The following is a 24,882-nucleotide window of genomic DNA, read 5'->3' as shown; positions in this document are numbered from 1 at the left end:
AAATAACTTATATTTTCTCTCCTCCGTTATGCCTGTTCATAGTGGCCCCTCAACTCTATGTGAAACAACAGAATGGGAATTTTCCTGTTCAACTAAATCAAATGACCATTTTTATGTCTCCCCTTCAAAGTTCACTTCTTTTTAAAAAATATTTTTTTAATGACAGATATCAAGGTAAGAAACAGAAATGAAGACATGCAGGGGGGAGGGAGTGGCTCAGTGGCAGAGCACGTGCTCAGCATGCATGAGGTCCTGGGTTCAGTCCCAGTCCCTCCACTTAAAAAAAAACCTCTTTAAAAAAATGATTGGAAATAATCTAAATGGCTATCAATAAAGGATTTAAAAAAAAAAAAAAGAAGAAATTAAGACATAAATTGGCCCAGTTGGCTACTCTGACTCTAAGAACTCAGCTTCTGTGACCTTGCATGACTGAAGATTTCAGCATTTCTCAAAAAAAAAAAAAAAAAAAAAAAAAAAAAAAAAAAAAGATTCTCTATTGTGCCAGTTAGGAACACGGGCAAACCTGTCTTCCCTGTGGCCTGTCGGCAGGGCACAGCCCTTCACCCCTACGAATCACCAAGAGTTCCTCCCGGAGGAGGGTTTCTTCCAGACCCTTCAAATGAGGTACGATTTGCAACCATCTGAGAATTTCCCAGTAGGCAGTGGGACATGGACATAAGATGGGCTTTTCTGGAGTCGCCAGTTCCCTACCTTTTTCACCCGGCAATCCTGGCACGCCCACTGGTCCTGGCGAGCCGGGCTGCCCCGGGGTCCCCATGACGCCCATCTCTCCCTTGGGACCTGTAGCCAGACAGAGGCATCGTGAATGCTGAAGGCAGGCACCAAGTGGGGGTTACGAACGAGACTGGGTGAGGGGTCTCCCAGCATCCCCGTGGGCAGAGCTCAGTCATTTACCTGGAAACCCGGGGAGGCCGGGCGTGCCCTGCTGTCCGGGAAGGCCAGGCAGCCCCGTCTGTCCCGTCAGGCCGGGGAGCCCCTGCAACCCTTTGTCTCCTTTGGGGCCCGGCATGTCCAGGCCTGGGAATCCAGGGAAGCCCTTCTCTCCTTTCAGTCCAGGAGGGCCTGGGGTGGGGAAGAGCAGGTGGGCATCAGCTGGACTGACTGTGTCCTGCCATGCCCTTTACCCTGTCTAACTGTGACCTTCTGCCGGAGGTGTGAGCGTGCCCACGTCGGGGTTGGAACAGCCTCCACATCCTCAGATGGAGTGTCTGGGGCCCACGAGGCAGTCAGTGGGTAAATGTGATCCCAAGACAAAGCATCTCCTTCCTGCCGTCAGCCATTCCCACCCGGCGCCTCCGTGGTGTCTGGACAAAGACCAGCTTCTCTCTGGCCCTGCCACCACCGCTGTCTGACTCTGAGATGACTATTAGGGGCAAAGGCCACTTCTAGACATGGACTTGATTGGTTTCAGGTACCCAAGACTTAGCCCCACCACGGAGAGATAAGATAGAGACACCCATCGTTGTAAATTAAATATAAATGGTAGCAGATGTACAATATCTGAAGGGAGGGTCTCTTTGGCATGTAAACCAAGCCCAGTGGGAAGAAAAGAAAGACACCTGTGACTTTACATTTAAGCAAACAACCAAACCTGTATCCATGAAGTAGAATTCACTTTTTCCCCTTTTATGCACAGATTGTGACCTAAGGAAGGTATCTTCTGGAAGACGTGGCATCACCTGATGATCCTGGGGGTCCCTGTCCTCCAGGGGGTCCCATCGCTCCAGGGGGGCCTATTCCGGGGACTCCTGGGGCTCCTTTGGACCCTTGCAGTCCAGGCGGTCCTGGGTCACCTAGATGGGGAAGAAATGGTGAATACACTGCAAGGGGACACACCCCACTCACACCACGTGCCATGGCCGCAGCAAACGGGTGCTAGAGTCTCCCAGGATTTCCATCATTCATTCAACAAACATTCACTGGGATACAAAGGATACAGACCCAGTCCCTGCCACAAGCTGGATTTGCCCTCAAGAAGTTACCTCTGATTCCCTGAAGGCCCGGGGGGCCGATTGCACCATGCTCCCCGGGAATGCCTGGTCCCCCGATGTTTCCCTTCTCCCCGGGTGTGCCGGGAATGCCGGGAAGTCCTGGCAGGCCTTTGAGTCCTGGCAGACCAACTCCAGGCTCTCCCTGGAAACCCCGAAGCACAGAGAAGCCAGTGACCCGTGGGGCCCACGACGCGATCCAGCCAAGCGAGTCAGCATTACTGGATTTATAAGTATCGCTGCCCCACCCTCCAGATTTCAAAGCTTCCTTTCAATCTCACTATAAGCTGAACGGGAGGTAATTTTTATTATTTTCATTTTACAAAGGAGGAAAACTAAGGCTCCCCCGGTTGAACAGCTCGTCCACCGTCAGAGGCAGGACTTCCACCGGGTCCCGGCCCCTCCACGCTGCTGCCCTGCGTCTGCCGAGAGCTGCCTCTCCGAGCGGGGAAAACGCCCCGTGCGATCTGTGGCCAGCTAATCGGTATCTAAGAAGTGGGACGTCCCAGGATGGGAACAGAACGCCATTTACTTCAGTTTTCGTTTAAATGAAGGCTCTCACATCAAATTAAACATTTAAAACGATTTTAAGAACCACAGGGCATGGACACACACAGATGATTAAATATACAGGCAGTGTTTTGAAGGCTGGAAGGAGAGGGCATTCAAAACCCCGATTCAGACACTGACAAGTCATCTGAAGCAGAAGGTGGACATCATGTCAGATCGCCCCTCTGGGGTCCTCTGGAGGTGACAACTTCCAGTTGAGGACCACATGGACATGAGCAGGCAGCCGTGAGTTCGCCACACGACCCCGCAGGAGATTCTCAAACTGAGAGGGCCCCATTCAAGGGATTTCGCAAAAGCACAGTATTGTAAATCATAGAACAAATCCTTAATTCCAGTTCCATCCAGCGCTTACTAACTTGTGAGCCTGGTGCATTGCACAGGCCACCACCGCTGACTTAATTTCAAACCAAGGGGAAGGCGGCGGTGGTTCACATAAACACAGATGTCCGAGGGCTTCCCTCTGTTCCAGCCACTGAGGCAGGGACACTGTGGGTGACAAGGAAGTGTCCCCAGACCCCCCGAGGCACAGCCGTCTGTCTGCAGGCCCACCTGCCTGTCCCCGAGGCTGGGGACCAGGCCCGCCTGGTTCCGTGTCAGCAAAGGTACACGTACTGCCCTCCGCCTTCCTCCCACCTGGGACAGATGCTCCCTGGCCATCTCACTTCCTTCTAGTCACACTAGGAAAGGAACTACCACCTGTGTGAGACAGCCAGTGGGGGGGCGTCTGAGGGTGAGGGGAGGCCTGAAGTCACAGCAGCCCTGGGGTCTGCAACCAGCCCTTAGCCCCCTGGTGACATGGGGTAATGTCACAGGTGCAGGTGGGGGTGCTGCTTTGTGCACCAGGAGCCCACGGAGGAGGCTGCTAAAGACCCCACAATGTTCAGGGCAGCCCTTGCCATGAAGAACTACTGGACCCCAACGTCAATGTCGCTGAGGCCGAGAAACCCTACACCCGAACCTCCTGGGGGCTGTCATGTCGCTCAGGACAGTGACTTCCAAACAGCTTTCCTCTGCCACTCCCAGTAAGACACATGCTGGACACTGAGGCACACAGGCAAGAGCACACTCACAAGGCAGGACAAGTGATTCTCCCTGAAACATTCACGACCACGTGCTACACATACCTCATTATTTTCTATTCGATGCTATTTCATCAAAAACAAAACACGCCGACCCAGCCTATCCTAGGAGATTAATTACCCACATTTTTTTTTGGCCCAATGAATCATGAGGACGGGGAAGCATCAACCCAGACAACACTCGGTACCCACCTTTTGGCCGGGCACACCTGGGTTGCCAGGTAAGCCATTGAATCCTTGGCGACCCGGAACCCCAGGAGGTCCAGGATCTCCAGGTAAACCATCGACGCCTGTTTTGAAGAATCGGAAAAATCATTAATGGAAAAATACTGTTCCCCACGTTCTTCACTTCTTCTACACCTGTTTGGGTGAACCCGGACAGATCTGAGGAGCCAACAGGGAAGATGAGACCATCCTGGACGGGGGGCAGTTGGGGCGCCTGGGGGACCGCACACAGCACCTGCCACCCTTTCCTCTCTTTTCCTCACACCTGCCCCTCCCTCCCGTTTCTTCTTCGCACTTGGAAACTTTCTTTCCGGTTCCACTCCCCGCCCCACAACAAACCAAAACGGCGCTTGCGGACCAGGACCAGCACTTCAGACCGTGGTCCAGGGTCAGGAGCATCCCGTCTCCTGATGAGAAGCCACCCGATCTCCCCACGCAGACCCGCATTTTAACCAGACCCCTCATGATCCCTGGAAACGTCCACGTTTGAGAAGTGCCGCGTTAGACCACTGGGTTCTCAAACTGCCCCACCCCGGAGGCACGTGGGGTATTTCGAGCCTGGGTCCCATCCAGGGGCTTCTGACGGGCTTTCTGACCACTGCCCATGAGGCTGTAAAGTGCGGCAAGGACATCTGAGAGCCACAGGGCCACAGTCCCCTGTGTGGTGGGCGGTCCGTGCCTGCGGGGATTTCTAAGTTTGCAGAAGCACAAACCTGAATCACCCGTGCGTGGTTGCGAGGGGCCTGACAGACAGAGCACCTGGCTGCAAGAGGCTGCGTGCACTGCAGGCCAAGGGTGAAGGGCCCTCACCAGCTAAATTCTACCTGCACGCCGGCAGTGGGCTGCCTCCCCCAGGGGAACACCCTGAGGCCTGAGCACTGTCCTTGGGATCTTGGAGGGTCCCTAGGGCCTTCTGCCCCGTATGCCTGACAGAGTGACCAGGAGGTGGGTGGCATCACGCAGCTCCCAGAGGAAACAGGCTGCTGTCCTCTGTCCCCGAGGGGGGAGGCCTGTAACCATGAGAGCAGGCGAGATGCCGGCCCCAGACCAGCAGCTGGGAGGCAGGACAAGTCTTAACTAAGTTTTGGCAAAAAGTTGGTAAACCTGGAGTCAGATGCGGCCCAGATGAGAAAGACATGCCCTTCGCCGCTCACAGCCCTTCTGGGCTCTGGACAGAGGTCCCTAACGGCAAGTCTGCACATCAGTGCCCCTGAAGGCCTGGCAGACGAGAAACCAGCCAAAAGGGTGAAACCGCCCTCTTTACTCCCTTACAGTTTTCAGCAACAAGTGCTGGTCCTGGAACGTCAGCACCCGTGGGGATTCCAGCCCCACAGAGTGGGGGGCTCTTCCCCCCAGAGCAAGGCCCCTCCTCAGCCCCCCCCCCCACCGTCCCCTTGGCCTTCTCTCGACTTCCAAACCAGCCGGGCCCAGGTCCCAGGGGGCTGTGTGCTTCCTTCACTGAGGAGAGAGACCCCCTCGAGGGGGGTTGACCGCCAGCTCTCTGGGCAGCCTGCGGTCCCAATGTCCCAACTCCTTCCCCTAGACCGCTTGGCTGGGAGCCACCTCCTCACCCATCACCGCACCTGGAATCACCGTCCCCTGCACCGCGCAGCTCTGGGAAAGCCTCCACTGACTGGCATGGTGTTTACGCCCATTGCCTCTTTTTTCTTAGGATTCATGAGAGGACAAATTCCTGGCCCTTGGTGCTGACCAGCCAGGGGACAGGCACCACCACTGGGGCCCCCAGGGGCCGTGGCCAGAGCAGTGGCCCCACTCAGGGCTGGACTTGTCCTGCAAGCTTACCTTTGGGACCAGGAGGCCCTGGAAATCCAATCCCTGGCTGGCCCACAGTGCCCTTCTCTCCAGGGAGGCCTGGCCTTCCCGGGGTCCCAGGAAAACCTCGGTCACCTGTTGTGAGAAAGACCAAGGGTCAGCGTGAGAAAAACGTGGGCAATGTTCCCACTGTGTCTCCAGGTGAACTTGGGACCTACCTTGGGGCCCTTGGAAACCGGGAGACCCCGGAAGTCCTTCTGCTCCTGGGGGACCAGGTAAGGGCACGACTTTTCCTGCTTCGCCCTTGGGACCTGGGGAAAGAGTACGATCAGAGCGTGAGGCCCGTGGCAGCACGTCCTCGGGCACACCTGTCCCCTGCGGACAGCCTCGTCTGCCCACATGCATTCCTTCCTGCCACTTTTCTAGAATCTCACACAGAGAGCACCTCTCCCCTCAAAACGTATGTTTGTGGACACAGAATTCCTTAAGAGTGCAAAGGAAGAGTCAAAAAAAGCTGAAAACTCTACAGTAACAAACAGTGAGATGGCCCTGGGTCGTTTTCTCATTAGTCTGTCTCAAACAGTCAAAACGCTTCTCTCTCAGTTTCTCAGACAGGACTGACTCTAAGTTGCTTTGATGTTCCTCTGATGGGCAGTTATCTTCACGACACGCTCAGTGGCTGATACACATAATCCTAACAGGGATCTGGACGGTTCTGCGCTATCTCCAGAGGCACAGGGAAACCACCCACGTGTTCAACCCAGGGGGTGCGGGCCCGGCCCCCGGCGTCCATGTCCAGGAGATGCACTGGGTGTCAGGATTTATCTGTTAAGGAAGGGATCACCTCCAAGAACATGCACACAGAATCCTCACATACCTTAAAGAATTCAGGATGGGGGGGGCAAAGCTTTCTTTAGCCAGAGGCACTGGGAAGTGCCAACCGCGTGACCCCACACACTCCCTATCAGTCCAGCCCTGGGAACGAGGCCTTTATGACCATCGCCGGAAACACAGCTCTGGCAGATCAAAGAAGTCGGGTTTCTAATCTCCAAGCTGACTGGGTCTGGATGGCCAAGGAACCCTACAGAATGTGGACAACTGCCTCCTTCAAGAAGCTTCTTCCCATCCTGCTGGGACTGATCTGCATGTAGTTTCCGGCCAAGAAGCAAGTCTGATGCCTTTTTCCAGCTGTGCAAGTGATCAGACTCCATGAGCACAGAGGGCACATGACGCGGTGATTTGGGAATCCGTAGCTGGGGGTAGGGGGCAGGGGAGGCAAATGACCGGAGGTCCCTTCTCCAAGATCAGGGGCCCTTCTGAGTCAAACCCAGTGTTCCCCTGCCCCTAAAGGAGTCAAAAAAGAGACATTTCTGGGATCTTTGCTAAACAAAGAACAATGATCAGCAGAGTCCTAACTTGGAGCCAAGTCACCAACGATTACACAACAATGAGAATGATGGTGTTAATCCACTACGACGCTCTCCTGGGACTTCCATCAGGGGGTGCTCCTACTTCCTGTGTGGGAGGGCTTGTGAAATTTACACGATATAAGGAAATAGTTCCCAAGGGGGATGGGAACTGATGACACTTGGGCTAGATACCATGACTGGTGACAGAACTAGCAAATCTGTGAACAAGAAGGCCAGACGGTCATCACTGCCATGTGGTTCCTGTGGGAGACTTGGATCAGCCAGCTACTCAGCTACTATGCTCTTCAAGGTTTATGAGTCACACAACTTTTATCGCCCAAAGCCACCTGTCATTTGTTTTTACAATTCTTTAGACGTCTTAGGAAATAAAGCAGGCATCCTTCCGCCCGTCCTCGGCGCCGGGCCATCGCTGGCCTCTCCTCCTCTCTCCCAGGCTCTCCAGGGAATGGTGTCCGTGTTCCATTTCCTCCCTGAATCATATTCAACTAACACGTCCCTGAGAGCCTACTGCGTGTGGGGCCCAGGCGCCCCTTTTCACTTCCGTCCCTGAGGGCAAGCCAGTCACAAGGACGCTGCAGACCGCGACCATGGGGAGCCCTCGTGTGGCCCTGTCCCCACCCACGTCCTCTGCCCAAAAGCCCTGGCTGTCAGCTCCAGGAAAGCGGGACATGTCTGACCTGCTTACTCTCTGGTCCCCACTTAGCCCAGTGCGTGGCACAGAGAACCACCTGGAAAAAAATCGGCAAATCGCGGAGACTACCACGGAACTAACTAAGCAGCCAGGCCTAGTCAGCCGCAGGCGGGCCACCGGCACGCGCGGGTCAGCAGGGAGCGTGCCACGTGGGGCCCAGACTGCTCATCGGGGAGACACAGGAGATGGCTGCAGAGGAAAACGGGCTCACGCTGGCGTCACTTCCACAGAAAAGGCTGCCTTCTGATGTACACACTGGACGATTCTTTGTAAGAAAATCATCTATGAATTCAAATTCCTGGTATCCAGATCCTACCCATCACCTGGCCCATCTCCCAACGGGGAGAAACAAGATAGAGAAAGGCTAGAGAAAGAGTGGCCAGGTCACGTCCCCCCTCCGGGCAGACCTGAAACCAGACCCACGTGCCACGTCACTCAGCCCAGGCTCCGGGCACTTGCATGCTGCACTTGAGGTCCTCGGGTCTCACCTGGCTGGCCTGGGAACCCAGGGCTTCCCGGAAGGCCCGCCTGTCCTTTGTCACCAACGGGGCCAATAGGGCCAAACCCTGGGGGCCCAGGAGGGCCGATGTCACCACGACTGCCTGGGAATCCAACTCCGCCTGGGGGGCCACGTTCTCCTTTTAATCCCACTGAACCCTGCAGTGAAAAGAGAAAAAGAAGCAATATCAGCAGACACACCAGCCCGCCGACCCAAGTCCCATCTGTCCTCCACCTGCAGTAAATAAGTTGCAGAGTTTAATTGGCTGTGCTGTTCATTTACTTCCACCCGTCTGCAAAGGTTAACTAGTGGTTAATAAATGCAGCCAGCAGTCTTTTCTTGAAGCTGAGCAATCATCCTCCCTTCCCTCCCCCACACAAGGAGACACTCCAAAGAGTAAGGCACTTATGTCTAGAATCTTCTTTAAAAGGGTGATTCAGACACCATTAACTTTACATTTCTTCTCCCACCCAACATCTGGAAGTCTTTGCAGTTCCTGCAGATCCATCAGAAGAGACTGATCCCTTACCATCTAATTGTTCCAGTGAAGGCCACCAGCCCAAGGTCTACAGATGGCCGCTTTCCCGCGAACCATGAGACAGAGTCGTTCACGACAATGACCACCCAAGTGCAAATGCACAGATTTGATACAAATTACTCGTCGCATCGCTCTTTGCATATCCGCCTGTCAATTACAAGTTCAAAGTCTGGGATGAACATACCGGGGAGCCTTTGGGGCCGGGCAGACCCGGATGGCCATCTCTTCCGGGAGAGCCTGCTCTGCCTGGCATCCCGGGCTGGCCCGGGAAACCCGGGTCTCCTTTGTCACCCTTGAGTCGCATGTCGAAGTAGATCTCGCCAGGCTCTCCCTTGGCTCCCGGCTGGCCCATCAGTCCTGGTGTACCTTGCGGGCCCTGTGAGAACAAAGCCGTGTGACACCACGGAAGACATGCGTCTGCCAAGCAAACCAGCCTGGCTGGAGACACATTCAACAGGGAAGTCAAGAAGCCACCTGGGACCCTGAAGAAAGGAAAAACAGGTTTAAAGGCTTTACAGGAGCAATCTTGCCATTGAAAATGTACTGTAGTTAATATTACTGTATCAATGATGAACGTCCTTGGTAACCTATAATGAGAAAGAACGTGAAAATGAACGTTTAAGTACGTGTGTGTAGGAGTGAAACGCTGCGCCAGAAACTGACTATACTTCAGAAAATTCTTAAAAAGCAGTCTCTTCGATGACGACCACAGGGTGACAGCGAATTAAAAGGAAACAAGTGTTACTGACCCTAACAATAAACCAATTCTTGGGAAAAAAAAACTTTTTTAAATGATCAATGTCCTTATTTTGACAACTGAGGGAAAAAGAAAGAAGCCACCTTGAAAAGCGGGGATGAAAAAGAAGCCGGAGAAAGGGTGGAAGCTGGGAGCCACCACGCTCTCTAAGCCTGGTCAGTGCTGGAATCGCACCACTGTCCGTTCACGCTCCCACCGCAATTCCAGAAGAGGGAGGGGCGGCCAGGGCACCCCGGGCAGGAGAAGCCTGGGGAGTGAGCAGCAGCCCAGCTCTGGAGTGTTCCGAGCAGTCAGCAGGACAGAACTGGCTTTCCTGAGAGGCACCTGCTGGGCCACTGCTCAGTCCTGGAAAGCTGACTCTTCGAGGGGTGCCCGCACCCACAGGTGGCACCTCCTCCTGCCCCGAGAGCTGGGGCTCATGGGAAGAGGGCCACGGGCTCAAGCATTTGTCTCTGTCACCTGCTCTCTTCAGCCTCCCGGCTCACCTGGCAGAATTTAAGCTCTTGCAGGATTCAGTTGGTTTGCACTCCTTTCTATAAACTCCCTCTGAAGCGGTTCTTGGGTGCATGTGACCCTGTGCACGCATGCCGCTGTGTGTGTGTGTAATTGGTGTTCCTCAGAGGAGGGAGCTGGGAGACAAGGATACACCCAAAGCCAGACAATCTTCGGATTTAAAACAGCTACCACTTATTAAGAGCCTGAGATGGGTCCCAAATCCTGACACTTCATCCCTGATCGTTCACCCAACTCTACAGAGAAAACACTGGGACCACCGCTGAGCAGTGGGGGAGTTAATCACCCGAGAAGGTCAGCGATCCGTCCGAGAGCACACAGCCAGGCTGCAAAGCCTGCACTCTGTCCCCACAACACACAGCCTGGAAGAGGTAGCTGGTACCTAGTAAGAGCTGCCTCCTACACAAGGGTGGGGGCAAGGCTTGGAGGGGCTTAGAGGCTGCCCACAGCCACGCAGGCGGTACGTTCAGGACCCCACTAAATGGGGCTGACTTGTGTTCCTGCCCATCCTGCCATTGCCGGGAGCCGGGACAGCGCCGGCCGAGGCATGGAGCACACAGCCCAGCTTCACTTTCTCAGACACACAACCAAGGACACCCCAGAGCTCCTCCAGAAGCCGGCCACGAGTCTGCACTGCCTCGCGCTGTTTAAAACCTTAAATAACATGAGAACTTCAGTTCTTGGTCACACCAGCCATATTTCAAAGAGGCAACAGCCACCACCGGCCAATGGCTACCAAGCTGGACGGTGGAGACACGGAACATTCTATCCCAGCAGAAAGTTCTAGTGGACACAGATACAGCTGCTCCTAGGCTGGCAGTGCCCCTTGGAATAGAGGACACGTGACTCAGATCTCCTCAGGGAAGGGGAAGGTGCCCAGGCTACTCGGTCCAGTCCCCAGAGGACCGACGCTTTCTGTCTCTGTGCGCCTCATGTCTACAACAGGGAGGCACCAGGGGAAGGATATATTGAACCGGCAACATCCACCACTAAAACATCAGTGCCAGCGTAAGAAGTGACACCCAACCCAGGAGCATCCTCTTGTGTTATTTCATGTTGGTTTTTCACCACCTGGACGTACAGTGCTTTCTAATACCACGAGCACAGGGTGGGAAAACACCATTTTTATTTTAACACTGATGACCTTGCCAACCACCATTCTACTTAAGGGAGAAATCTAGACTCTCTTGGGGAAGTGACATTCACAACTCCAGGACAGCTCACATGGTTTCTTTGCCACAGAACTTCTTAATCCTAAGCTATTTGGAAGTCTTCTGATCTACATTGTTTAAGATAAACGCTGAAGAAACAAAGGCTGCCGGGAAGTTCAGCGCTGGTATCTAAACTGGAGCAGCGCTGACAACGCGTGTGGTCTGCATCGAGCACGCAGTGCCACCGTGGGGGAACTGGGGAGAAGTCATCCCCGTCAACGCAGGTCCCCCCCGAGTGACCTGCGGTGGGGTGGGGATGGGGGTGGGGGGGCTCCATCATCTCAGCCAGGTGCCCACCTCTTGTGACCATCCTCCTTTCCCCAAAATCAAGCTCTCGGCTTTCAAATCAAACTTCGGGCTTCTGGAGGGCACGTCACAGAAATGCCACCTAAATCGAATGCGGAACGGAGCTCTCCATCCCTTTTCCCTGAAATCAACTTCCCAGCGTGCTCCGCTGGCTTGCGGGCTACCTCTTCCACCCTCCGGCCAAATCTGAAATCAGGGGACCATACAGCACCTCATACAAGGACACCCGCTGCCTGCTCCTAAGTCACTGACCCACGGAACAGGTCTGGACGTGCTCTCCCTCCACTCTAAGCTCCTGCTGGACAGGGCTTTGGGGTTCAGATTTTTGTTGTATGTTGTCTTCATTTTCTTCTTTATCCTGACTTCTCCTCAACCATCCTCCTTCCTCTTTTCCAATGTTGTTGGATTTAAGGCTAGGGGGCGGGGGGCGTCTGGACTGGGTTCCAGGCAGCGTTGAGGCCAGAAGTGTTCCAAGAAGGCTGAGTAGATAAAGCCATGTCCAGACTATGTCTGTCACCTTCAGAGTTGATCCAGCTCTGATCCCCACCACAGCCAGAGTTCCCAGCTCTGTGAACTTCTGAGTTATTTAGAAATATTTTAAACAGTCGGGACTTCTAAGCAAGCTCCCCAGGCCCCCAGGAAGTTCTGGAAAGCAGAGGCCTAAGATCTAACTTCAAAAGGAGAAAACTCCTGCCGAATTCCAGCCACTTCACTCCCATTTCAACTCACTGTCGCCCTGACCTGCTTGGATAGAACCTTCCAGAAATTTTTTTTAAATTACAAATGTTAAAGAGCTACATCAAAAAAGAATACTGACAAAGATCTGACTTTCAGTTGATGACAAAAGATTAGAAGAAAAGAAAAAAAAGAGGAAGGAAAGAATCTGTAAAAACCGGGGTTGGGAAGGGATAAATTGGGAGACTGAGATTTGTAGCTACTAACTACCATATGTAACATAGATAAACACCAGGTTTATACTGTGCGGCACAGGGAGCTATATTCAGTATCTTGTAGTAACCTATAATGAAAAACAATATGAAAATGAGTCTCTGTATGTACACGCATGACTAAAACATTATGCTGTGCTCCAGAAATTGACACAGCATTTTAACTGACTATACTTCAATTAAAACAAACAAAAAAAAGGAATGTGATTAGTGCAAACAGGGAAGTTTTTTTTTTCATTTTATAAACTTTAACTAATTTAAAATTTAAAATTGAAGCAGTATAAAATACTTTGTCATTAAACACAACTATATTGTCTTGGTAGCATGACATTTAGTTTTATCTGCTGCAAATTAAAGTGTCCAAACTGAGACATGCTAGAAAGAATACAACACACACCGGGGTTCAAAGACACAGTAAGAACAAAGGAGTATAAAACGCCTCATTTTATATTGATCACACATCAAAGTGATAATGTTTGGATATGTCGAGTTAGAGAGTAAATTAAATTCTTACAATTAAAAAAAAAGAATTGTGAAAAACAGTTGATGCTTACAGAGCTTAGAACAAAGACAATACGAGAACAAGGCCCAGAGGCTCCAAAGCTTTAGGAACAGACCTGATGACGTGCAACACAGAAGCGCCCTCGGTGCCGAGGGGCAGCGCTGCCCTCCCCGGCCCGACGGCGTCCTCTCAAACAAAGCAGAGAAGGCAGGAAGCTGGTTCCTGCTTCACTGAAAGGTTTCACGTCTGTATGATCAAGACACTGCGTTTTAGATTTGAGTGTTTTTATAATACACGTTGGTGATAGAGATTTTCAAACTACAGGTCTGTAAGAAGAAGAATTTTTTTTTAAATAGTTCAAATTCCTAGAAGGAAACAGGTCTGGTTTCCTCCACCGCTACAGAAATCAGCGGTGCTGAACTTGCTGGCTGACAAGGGTTCACAAATGCAAAAACGCACACTGCGCTGCTTTGCTCGGTGGCCACGTCTAACACGTACAAGAACTCGGCCAGGTTCACTTACCGGCAATCCTTCAAGGCCATCCCTGCCCGGTAAGCCTCTGTCCCCCTTGGCCCCTGGCTGTCCCGGAAAACCTTTCATGAGAGACGGAGGAAAGATTTAGCACATCGTTGCTAAGACACTTTCTTTCATGTTTATGTATCTTCTAGTATTTTTATTTATTTATTGTTGTATTATTTATTTTATTTTGGCCAGGGGGGAGGTGATTAGGTTTATTTTTAGAGGAGGTACCAGGGATTGAAACCAGGACCTGGTGCAAGCTAAGCATGCGCTCTACCCCTGAGCTCTACCCTCCCCTACTAAGACACTTGCTAATAATTCAATTGTATTTTTTCAAGATTCAAAAGTCCAAAGATCTTCATACGAAGTGGGTGATACTTGAAGAATCTCAAGAGAGTAATAATAGAAATGCCCAGATGGGCTCAGAAAGGGGAAAAGTGACCCCAAATGCACACAGGTAACTGACACAGGCTGGCTACACACCCCGCCGGCATGCCTGGGACCACGTGGTAACCTCCCGAGAGAACAAAATGTGCCGAGCTCCGTGGACCATATATGCTGCTATCTTTTTCTTAGGAAATCTTTATGACACTGGATTTATAAGTCATTGTGATCATTTTCAACAAGCTGGACACATCCTGGAAGAGTGACAACGTTCTCACATCTTGCTCTAGTGTTGCTCCAGAAAATCAGGTCTCAGGCAGTGACAAGTTTCCAACCCACAGAAGCAAACACTGACCCGGTCCCTTTCACACCTAGGGTCTTACCTATTTCTCCGGGGGGTCCCTGTGGCCCAGGGGGCCCACGAAGTCCTGTGGTGTCACAAATGAGGCAGCTCTCTCCCTTTTGACCTAAAAAAGGAGACACGGGGTACTCCTATGTAACGTGTGAGCAGTGGTGGCACAGGGGAGGACAGAGGGACCAGCGTCATTCACAGCGTTGTGTCCAGTGTGGCTTGCACAGAATCTAACACCTTTCCAGGCGCAGCCACGTGCCAGTGGTCCTGTGTTCCCGCCACCCTCTGCACACTTGGCAGGCAGCCATGGGTGTGCCATAAAAAGCCATCCGTCTGCCTGGCGAAGCCACGGGAGCTGCCTTGCCAGCACGTGACCCGGAACCCAGTTTTGCCCATCAGCCTGCGAAGACCTGACTGTATAATTTCGTCTCAAATTCTAAGACTTCTCAACATCTTTCTCTTTGATTTGGGTTTTTTTTAAGCAAACGGCACAGATAACTCCTGGGCTTTGAGCCTATGTTACGGGCTGATGGATGGCAGGTGGGAAGAAGAGGGCACACAAGCAAAGGCAGCCCTGAGCTGGCAAGGAGGCTGCAAGAGGAGGGGCCGCAGTGCAGAAAAGATGGGGAGAAGTGCCTTTCTTTGGAAATTCTAACCTCTTATGTCTCGATGTTCAAACTAAGCTAAAAGGCCAGAGTCTGAGAGGTGTTTGGTGTCCTAAACCTTGAATGTCAGTTCCTAGGCACCGATCAGGCTGTCAGAGAGCACAGTGCACATGGGAAAGCCTGGGCTCAGCAGTCAGAGGCTGGGCTGCCTCCTCCTCGGCCCCTCGCCCTAGGGTCAGGGTCAGGGTCAGGGTCAGGGTGCACCCCACCCCGGCAGACCCCACTGTCAGGAATGAGGGCAGAACAGGAGCCCATCAGTGGGACGGATGCCGTGCACGTCGGCTAGAAAACCCCCAAGTTGTGGCACCGTGGGACCCGTGCGGGTCCGAGTCCCGGGGCTGGAGGTGGCCGTCGGGGAGACTGCACTCGCCCTGCAGTCCGGGCAGGCTGCCGGCTCTGCTGCAGGGTTATGACGGCAGCAGAAGAAAGAGGCTTCCCTCCTGGTCCAGGGGATGGACAAGCAGACCTCTCAGTACCAAGACCTGTCTGACCACTGGCACCGCCACAAGACGGAAGAGCCCACCTCAGAGAGCGCCGGGCGCAGTGACGAGGGAGAGTCATTGAAAACCAGGTGAGCCCACCTGGTGGCCGCCCCCCTCCCCCAAATCCAAGACCACTTCCATCTAAGGTTCTGACGGGCTGTCAGAGTTCTAGGGTGTTTTCCATGGATTTTCCCTTTAGACTTCTGAAGAGTGAAAATCCTGGGCATCCGAAGCCAGAAACGGTACCCGGAGGGGTGGGTTCCGGGGCTGCCTCCTCTTTGTTCCACTCCCTGGGCACCCCGTGCTCCCTGCGCTCGATGCTGGGACTGTCCGTACAGCGACAGGCCACCCTTCCCAAGACCGGGGAGGGACTAGGGTGAGTCCTGAGTTGGCGTTACAGTCGACACTTGAAAAGTTGAAAGATAAAACCGAGAGCCGAGGGTGGCGTCGGCGGATCTGCCCACGCTGATTATGGGAACAGGGCTTGGAGGGGTGACGGGCAATCAGTGCAGGCGTCTGTGACTCAGCTGGGAGGAAGGACGTGCTTTCTTGGACAGCGGGACTCCCAGCCTTTGAACTGAAAGATCGCAGGAAGGTGCCACTCTGGGAGTTTAGTCTGCTGACCACGGAGGGTAAAGGACAGGGATCTGACTTCAGGGACCAGTCTCCCCGTTGCCTCTCAGGTGGAAACTGTCTCTCAAACACCCGACAACCTCAGCAGAGTTGTAGGGAGATTGCGTCTTAGGAACGCACTTTGAAGAGTGTTTCAAATAAAGGAAGGACACAGCCACGCCCACCCGAAGCCAGCAGGGCTGCAGGAACGTGGTGCGTTCCCAGGAACGTGGTGCGTTCCCAAGCACGGCCATTTGCTTAAAAAAATCCAATCTCTTACCTTTTTCTCCAACCTCACCCGTCAACCCCGGCTGCCCTGGACTTCCGGGAAGACCCTGGTCGCCAGGCGGTCCTGGCTGGCACTCCACGAGTCCATCTGAAACAGAGTTTGTAAAGTGACAGGCTCACTGCCACCAGACTGAAACAGGTATCTCCACCCTGCCTTTATTCAATCTCCGCAACCAAACTGAACTCTGTGCAGATTGTTTGGTGAGTATCAGAAATCCAGCTTCAGTTTGCCCGAAACAATCCCAGTTTACTAACTTGGAAAATCTGACCAGCACACTTAGGGTCCGTCCACTCCCCGTCACAAGCCGCCACGGCCAACACGCCCAGTCTGCGTTTCTAACGCGCACTTCAGCTCTTCCGCCCCGTCCTGAACCTTATTTCGCTGCTCTCTGGCAGGATAATCACTATCATCCCCACTTCACAGATTAAGAAACTGAGGCTCAGAAACTGGTGACCTGTCCATGTCCTACATGTGTGAAGCCAACACGGAGACCTGAACAACTTGATGCCTTTTTTTCCCCTGAGCAAACTTACAGCGAAGTCATCATAATTTTAGAGACGCAGACTGCCGTGGGACGATGCCTCTAAACGTTTACTCCTGCTCAGTTCTGAGCATCACTTATGTGAAGGAGCAAGGAAATGAGCTGCAGTAACGCAAACCCCACCTGTTGTGGGTTCTAGTAAAAAAAAAAAATGTATTGCTTTGGGGGTGGGAGGGTACAGCTTGGGGGCAGAGCAGGTGCTTGGCGTGCCTGGGGTCCTGGCTTCAAGCCCCAGTGCCTCCCTTAAGGGAAAAAGAAAAGCAGCGTTTTACCACTTGGATACACGTAGTGAGAGAGTTTACATTTCCCTCTGCAGCAGCTTGGAAGGAGACAGAGTGAGCAGGTTAACACAAGGCCCTGCTGGGCACGTGTCACGACTGTCGCCCAAACACTCGTGGCTGCAGCTCGTGCCCCCCACCCCCAGCCAACATGGTCTCCGTCAGGATGGGCAGGGGACGGGAGCGTCCCCAGACTCTGGGGTTTCACACGGGACCCAATCGGCAGTGGTGGGTCTGTTCTCAAACACGAAGGCCTATAAGGGAGCCCAAACCTCCCCAACACGGGGCTGCACCCCAGAAACTGACACATTGTAACTGTACTTAAGTTAAAAAAAAAAAGAAAATGAAGAGCTTCCTTCATGTCCTTGAAGGCTGGTGAGCTCGTGCCCAGCCCCCGCCAGCCGAGCTGGATGGACTCCCTGATTCTGCAAACGCAGGTGCGGGAACGGCGATGAACAAAAAGTTACTGTTTGTCCAGAGCACACCTCCTGCTGAGCTCCTGGCCACCAGAATCCCTACGCAGCCCCGGGAAGAAAGAAACTGCATCTTCACCAAAACCACTCTGAAACAGCGTGGAGTCTAAAGCAAGGACACAGCGATGGTCTCCGAGGCGTTCTGAAGGTCAAGGAGGGGCGCCACACGGGGCCAGAGGCCCTGGGGGGGTCGGAGCCACTGTGCTGCTCTGTTAGTGAGCGGCTAACAGGTCCCAAGGTGACAATCAGCATTAAGATGCAGCCTCTGCGCTCAGATTCGTGCAGATTCATGCACCGTGAATCTGAGTAAAAATCGCATTTATAAATTCCCACTTAACACGCTGCGATTGTGAATCACGTAATTTGCACTGACTTAAAAAGGGCAACCTGGCAATGGGAGGGGGCGGCATGTTACAGCGTGTTCAGTTCACACATCCCGCTCACCGACAGCAGTGGAATGTTCACGTCTTTATGTGAGATTCGCTCCTATTTCAGAACTGGGAAAATACGAATATAGAAAAAAGTTCCAGATTTCCCCAAGGTTGGCTCTCTCGCCCCCTCTGTGTCTTCGCCCATCACTCTATTTAAAGCTACAACCCATGTCCTCACCGCACCTAGGCCTCCGTGTTCCTCTGTTTACTTCCCTCCTGTATTTGTCACCTCCTGTTACCACAGTCTACTTATTTATTTCATTTTGGTCTCCGAATGCACATCCCAGGACAATAGGATTACTTTGTGAGTTTTGTCACAGGTGTTAGGACAGCGCCTGACGTATTGTAGGCATGCCGATGTTTGTTGAATGACTTAGTGACCAAGTGATGAATGAATAAGGCCCCAAAGGCCCTTCTGGCGCCCATAACCTCGTCTCGAACACACAGAGAAGAAGTGGCTTTGGACTGGGTGCCTTCAGGACTCCAGTATTTGATCTTTTCTCCACGCTTCCCATCAGAAGGGCAGGAAGCCCCCTGGAAAGTCACAGCTGTCGGGGGAGTCCTGCTGACTGGCTCCCAGGGAAGCTTCAGATCCGGAATGCCGGGTTCCACCCAGTCCACCTATGGCCTCTGTCCACAGCCTCATCCACGAGGGCTCCTTTCATGGGGACAGCTTGCATGCCAGCAAACAAATCACCTGGTACCTGCAGCGTGGGACCCCTCCCCCCAGCCCCATGGAGGACCAGGGCCGCAGACACTCTGAGCACACACTGGACCTGAGGCTGTGGGAAATCTGAACTCACGCCCACGGAACTATCAGCTGAAATCCTTTGAAATATTCTTGTATTTTGTGTTGGGATTACTTTGGGATCACAGGGCCCCCTTCACTGAATCAAGCACTTCGTGTTGTGTGCCCAGCTTTGATGGTGGGCCGTGGAGAAAAAGCTAGGAAAAGTGCGGTTCAGATCTGAGGTCACTGATGATATGCATGTGCCGTCTGCACCCATGTGGTCCCTCCTCTGTGTGCATGTGTGTGTGTGTGTGTGTGTGTGTGTGTGTGTGTGTCTATGTCTGTGTGTCTGTGTGTGTGTCCTAGCACTAGTCTGTGTCTTCAGATGAACCGAATGCATTTCATTCACAGTAAGAACCCTGCAGCTCAGCTGGTCTGCCCTTGAGCTTTAGATGCCAGGAGACTCGAGCTGGTTACTGCTCTTTTTCCTCCAAACCAGCTTCTTTCTTTTATGTTTGCTATTCCTTTCTGCAGCATGACTAACTTTGCAAAGACACCCGAGTCGGGTATGATGAGTGATTCCCAAGTCACTGGACCCCCGTCCTTTGTGCATGCACTCGAACTCCGGCCGCCCGCCCCAGACCCCGGCAGCTCCGCCCCAGCACCTGTCCTGGCAGGGACACCACGCGAAACAGGCCCAGACGGAACTCACTTGTGTGGCCTGGCTGCCCAGGGGGGCCGGGAGGGCCAGGGGGGCCCGGGAGCCCATCTCTTCCACCTGGTCCGGGCAACGACACGCCTGGAAAACCCTGGTCACCTTTCTGTCCTCTTTCACCGGGGAAGCCGGGGGCGCCAGGCTGGCCCGGTATCGGGAAGCCTGAAACCAGAACAGAACCTCAGGGAGGCAAGCACAGCACATGGTCACAGTAAAATGACCAGGACACCAGAGCCCCTCAAGACAAGGGAAAAACTGTGTCGGCTTCTTACCCCTAAATGCTGACGGTCAAACGTTCCCTACAAATTAACTTCAAGGCGAAGGAACGCGTTATGTCGACAGTAACATCTGTGACTGCCCTTCAGTGCAAATAGCGTTCCCAGCGTAAGGAAGAAATGGCTATTCTGCTTAGAGAGTGAAGGCATCGAAACAGTGGTTAAACAAAGAAGTGGGCAGGAGGGAGAGGGGGTGGGAACCGAGCAGAACCAGCTGGGACGGAGAGACCAGGACAAGGAAGGCGACCCTGCGAAAGAGCCCGAGGTGGAGGCAGCAGCCAGGTCCGAGCAGGGAAGTCAAGTTCCGCCACTGTGAGTGTTGAGGGGATGGGCTGGAAGGGCCCCGTGACAGCTGAGGAGGGCTGGGACCTAGTGCCCGGGCAGGACGGCTCAGGAGGCTGCGGGTAAAGACGCTTTCCCTCTGGAGAGCAGAGAGGTGGCACCTGGTCCCAGCATCCAGCCCGGGAGGAGTGAGCGTGTGAAAACAGAGGGGTGGTGGAGGAGTGATGCGGGGAGCGCTGGCCAGGATGCAGGGCAGAGCGGAGGAGGGCAAGGAGCTCTGGGGAGGACGGCCAGATCCCCAAAACCCAAAGGCTCACTTGAGTCCCAGGTGAGAAAGTTGTAAGTCGCTGAGCCCGCGAGTGCAACACATTAAAGACAGAAGGATGGAGGCTGTCTGCGTGGACTGCCCTAGCGAGAGGGGGACAGAGGTTGAAGGATGACTCACAGCGGGGGGCGGGGGGGGGGCGGGCAGAGGACGCACAACCTGAGGGCCGGCTCTGCAATCAGCGGGGTGGGGGCTGCACTGAGAGCAGACAAGGCCAGAGCGACTTCAAAGGAAGCTTTTGAAATGATGGCTTAAGATCCTTGTGGGGGCAGATAAGTCGTCTTAGAAAGTAGTTATGGTAAATGCTCAGGGGAGACATGAAGTGACGCATCCACCAGGACAGCTGGAAGGCACAGCAGTCTTCATGACCAAGGAGAAGAAAGTGGTTGAAAAGGGGAAAAAGGGGGGATTTTAGGGCAGGTGCCAAGCTCTCGCAGAAAGCAGTAACAGCGGGGCCAGGGAGGCCAGCCTTGAGCCACTGCTGCCGTGAATCCCAGACGGTGGGGCTGGGGCTGGGGGTGCTGTCTGTTCCAGCAAAAATAAAAGATGGGGCTCCGGGCGAACTTAAAACTTAGGAACTCTCAGGAAGGCAAAAAATAAACTTAAAGAAACAAAAAATTCAGGTAAGGCTCATCCGGCTGTGGTGTCAATTTCAGGGCCCAGGAGCGGTTCAGCCCGGCGTTCATCACCGCTGCTCTGGGGGTGGGGGACACGCGCCCGCGTTCCTGCAGGCACTTGTGCACACAGAGAGGGCAGCTCCCAGCCTCTGGAGCACACAGTCCGCTGGGAACGCAAAACCAGCACAGAACAGCTACAGACTAAGTATGCGCTCAGGGACGCAGGAGTCCACGGAGAAGCAAGATTAGAGTTTGATCAGATTAGTTAGAAGACGTTGCAGCCTCGAGTCTGGTCTCAAGCTGAGAACCAAAGGCATTCCAGGCAGCCGGCAAGTCGGCAAGGGTGCTGGGTGGGGGTGGGGTGGGGGGGTGAGAATCTTTGGAAAGACCAGGCCGAACCCCTGAGGGCAGCAGCGAAAGGCGGGGGTTAGATCAGAGCCAGGGAGAGAGGGTGGAACTCGATGAGAGACAGAAGTCGCCCCTGTGCAATAGAGTGACACACAGGTGTGTAACTGTGTTAGCCTGTAACTTACAAAATAAACCCTGTCCCAGGAACACACCTCGCTTTCAGAACTAGGAAATGTGCAACAAAACTGCTAGGAAATATCTAACTAACACACAGGAGAAACGTGCTTAGAAAATAAATCACTGAGAAGTCGTACAAATCTTCCAAAATCAGTGAGGGATGCTCACCTGGAGGGCCTGGCTGGCCTTGTAGTCCTGGGAAACCTACAAGGAGGGAGACAGGGTCAGACTGAGCTGCTGCACTCGTGGTTCAGGCTGTGAATTTCTGTGCTCAGGGAGCTGGGGTCCCGCGGACGGGGAGCGCTGAAGGAAGGGAGACACAGCGCCCTGACGCTGCGGAGATGCGGGGAGGGGGACGGGCTGCCGGAAACACAGCGTGACTGCAAAAGACGGCCTTGAACAGGACTCAGTCACCACATGGGCCTGCATGGTGCGCAGGTGTTATCCAAGTACAGGTCCAAGATGGAGAAAAGAAAGGACGAGAGGAAAGACTGGGAGGAAGGAGGAGCGGGAGGGGAAGAAAGAAGAAAGGACCTCACCTTTGGGACCAGGCACTCCTCTCAGCCCCGGAGCCCCTGGGTACCCTCGCTCTCCTTTCTCTCCCAAGGGTCCTGTGCCGATAACCTGAACGACAGAAGAAATCAGATCTTTGCATGGCCTGGCAGCAGCTGGGTTGTATATCAGAGCGGCACACTACTAAGAAACAAGCACATTTTTTTATTATTTCAAGACACGGGAAAGTAAAGAAGAGGTGGTGGGAGGGGGAGGGGAGAGCGTGGGAGGGGAGGGGGGAGGTTTGAAAACGTTTAAATGGATTTTCAGTAACTCCCTCCTTGCAGAGAACTTTGCCAGGCAGTTCTGCTCCCTTTTGTAATAACTGGCCTGGTGGGAGCTTTACCAATGAAATCAAGTGAGAAAAACACTAATTCTGAGGTTTAGGTTTGAAAATTCTACCCACTCACACAAGCGAGAGGAATATTCTTCTTTAAGGAGCATTATCAGAACAACGCCAGAAGTTTCCTCAGGCAAAATGTAAAAGGGACACTCAAATTTTTCTTTTTTTTTAATGGTCAAAAGTGAGGCTTCCTTAAGGTCTTAGGAACACGGGGCGGGAAGAACGCACTGGGGGCCTCATTAAAAGGGGGTGGACCAGTGCACCCCAATTCTGCATCACTGAACTGTCAGGGATGAGGACAACGGTAAGTATTGCGGGTTATCCTGAAAATATAATCCCTCTGTAGCAGTTACATTATGGGCATCATTACAGTCTGCTGATGAGGTTAAGGTGAGGAAACCTGGTTATTCAAAGGCTGCTGCCGGCTCGCAAACCCGGGGGGTGGGATCATCCACCGGTGATGTGTCAGAGCATCAGCAGGCTCCACAATACCTGAGCCAGTAGCCCTCTTCCCTGGAAACGCGGCCTGGGGAGTTATTCACACCCCCACTTAACACACACACACACACACACACACACACACACACACACACACCCCGGCAGGTGCAAACATCCACCACCACATCCTAGCAGCAAACGAGAGGAGGTAACACTTTCATTGTTTCAGAAAGGACTTGGGGCTACACCTGAAACGAACATTGTGAAGCAACTACACCTCAGTAAAAAAAAATAAATAAATAAAGACTTGGGCAAAATGGCTAAAACAATTACAGCACTGGCGCAGACACGACCCTGAGACTGATCGTTTGAAGATAACTTGAAAACGTGAAGAAAGTTCATTTTTTAAAAGGAAAAATGTTACATACACTGGGTTGGAAGCACATAAAACTATGCGTACGGATAGGAGTACATTCTTTGCAAAAAATAAAAACCGCTTTGCTCAGAGAGCCCAATCGGGGATGATCCGTTTCTCTGATCAGCGTTTCCCTGAATGGACCACTTTTTTCTAAGTTTCAAAATGGGTTGCCATTATTCACATCCATGTGCAATTCTCTTCATTTTAGTGATCAAAGACATGGAAATTATTCACAAGTAAAGACCAAATGCCACAAGATACAGAATATAAATGATCAGTTCACATTATGTGCACCCCTGACATAAAGACGTGATTCTAGGAGTCTAGGGGCTGCGTCTGGCCCAGGGGACCGGTCAGCCCGCCTCTCTCCCTCTTTTTCAAAGGCTCTCACAGACACCAAACGTCACTGTTACTCACAATTCCAGGTGGGCCTGGGGGGCCTGCTTCACCTTTGTCTCCCTACAAAAGAAAAATAAATTTACTTGTATTTTTTAACTCTAAAGATTGCCTTGCAGAAAGCAGGGCTGAATTTTTTTCTAGAAAAACAGAGACTGTGCCCACAGTACATGAATATTATTGTCCTCGCCTTAAAATCTCTCACTGTGATTAGTCTGCCACCATTACAGCCACAATCAACACACTGCCCTGCACGCTGGGTCCACGTGACACATGGAGATAGATTCCTACAAAGCATACACGGGACGCCAATTTTCACACTGCAGAAAAGCCCACGATACTCGGTCTGCTGACTGCACGCGGTTTCTCAATGAAGTGAAAAATGAATAAAGTGGTGTGAAAACTTACAGTGTCTAAATACGTCGCTTAAAGATACCATTTTACTTGAGGATTTTAGGTGCAAGGTTGTCTAGATCTGCCCTGGAAGTCACAAGAAAAGGAAACTTCCTTCTCCTTAAAATTCAGCATGACTTGAAAACACTGGGTGGATAAATTCTGATCACTTGGAGGCTACATTTAACCCATATTAGTTGAAAAACTCAAAGAAATTAATCCTTTCCTGTCTGATGTTCTTATGCAAGTATCGTGAATAACACTTTTAAAAGTCCTAAGACACGCACGTCATTTCGCAGACACACATTTTCTCCTCTAAGCTAAGGCTTTAAACTCAGGCATTAAAGCAGAACTGGATGTTTTGAGTTTTCTCATGTGAACGCAAGGAGAGACTTCAGAAGTATCTATGGCACTTGAAAACCCTCTCAGCCCACGTATTCTAAACATCTGTGTCTTTCACAGTCTGCAAGGCTTCACAGCCTCAGGAAGCGACCTCGCCCTTTGTCACGGGCTTTGATAAGCAGATCCCGAGGTCCTCTCCCTACTTTACCAGCCATTCCAAAATCACTCCTTATTTAGTGCAGATTTGTACTACCCAGTCTTGTGATGAAAAGAGGAGAATAAATCAACATGGAGTTTTTTCTGCCTGTCAGATTGGCAAACACTTTTTTAAGTTTGATAACAAGCAATTGCCAAGCGAAAGGGTCCCAGGCTGATGGAAGTGCTTTTGGGGGGGGGGGGCAATCTGATGGCATATGGCAAATCCTCCCCCTCAAAAAAAGAGTCTAAACCTTGAC

General features: G+C 52.5%; 1 protein-coding gene across 2 annotated transcripts in view; it reads right to left on the bottom strand.

The window, feature by feature from the left end:
- The window catches only part of COL4A1 (collagen type IV alpha 1 chain), a 128,996-nt gene that overhangs the window by 21,649 nt on the left and 82,465 nt on the right, over positions 1-24,882 (bottom strand). For both annotated transcript variants that reach the window (XM_032496661.1, XM_032496662.1), the window contains 16 exons: positions 23,714-23,757; positions 22,085-22,169; positions 21,714-21,749; positions 19,519-19,683; positions 16,345-16,440; positions 14,337-14,420; positions 13,573-13,643; positions 8,999-9,190; positions 8,266-8,434; positions 5,875-5,967; positions 5,687-5,791; positions 3,851-3,948; positions 2,004-2,154; positions 1,701-1,814; positions 916-1,083; positions 712-801 (listed from right to left, as the gene is read on the bottom strand). In XM_032496661.1, coding sequence (XP_032352552.1) covers positions 712-801; positions 916-1,083; positions 1,701-1,814; positions 2,004-2,154; positions 3,851-3,948; positions 5,687-5,791; positions 5,875-5,967; positions 8,266-8,434; positions 8,999-9,190; positions 13,573-13,643; positions 14,337-14,420; positions 16,345-16,440; positions 19,519-19,683; positions 21,714-21,749; positions 22,085-22,169; positions 23,714-23,757 — 1,761 coding nt within the window. The remainder of the gene's footprint in view (positions 1-711; positions 802-915; positions 1,084-1,700; positions 1,815-2,003; positions 2,155-3,850; positions 3,949-5,686; positions 5,792-5,874; positions 5,968-8,265; positions 8,435-8,998; positions 9,191-13,572; positions 13,644-14,336; positions 14,421-16,344; positions 16,441-19,518; positions 19,684-21,713; positions 21,750-22,084; positions 22,170-23,713; positions 23,758-24,882) is intronic.

This window comes from Camelus ferus, chromosome 14 (genome assembly GCF_009834535.1).
Source record: "Camelus ferus isolate YT-003-E chromosome 14, BCGSAC_Cfer_1.0, whole genome shotgun sequence".
Lineage (NCBI taxonomy): Eukaryota > Metazoa > Chordata > Mammalia > Artiodactyla > Camelidae > Camelus > Camelus ferus.
This window is presented reverse-complemented; position numbering and strand designations above follow the sequence as displayed.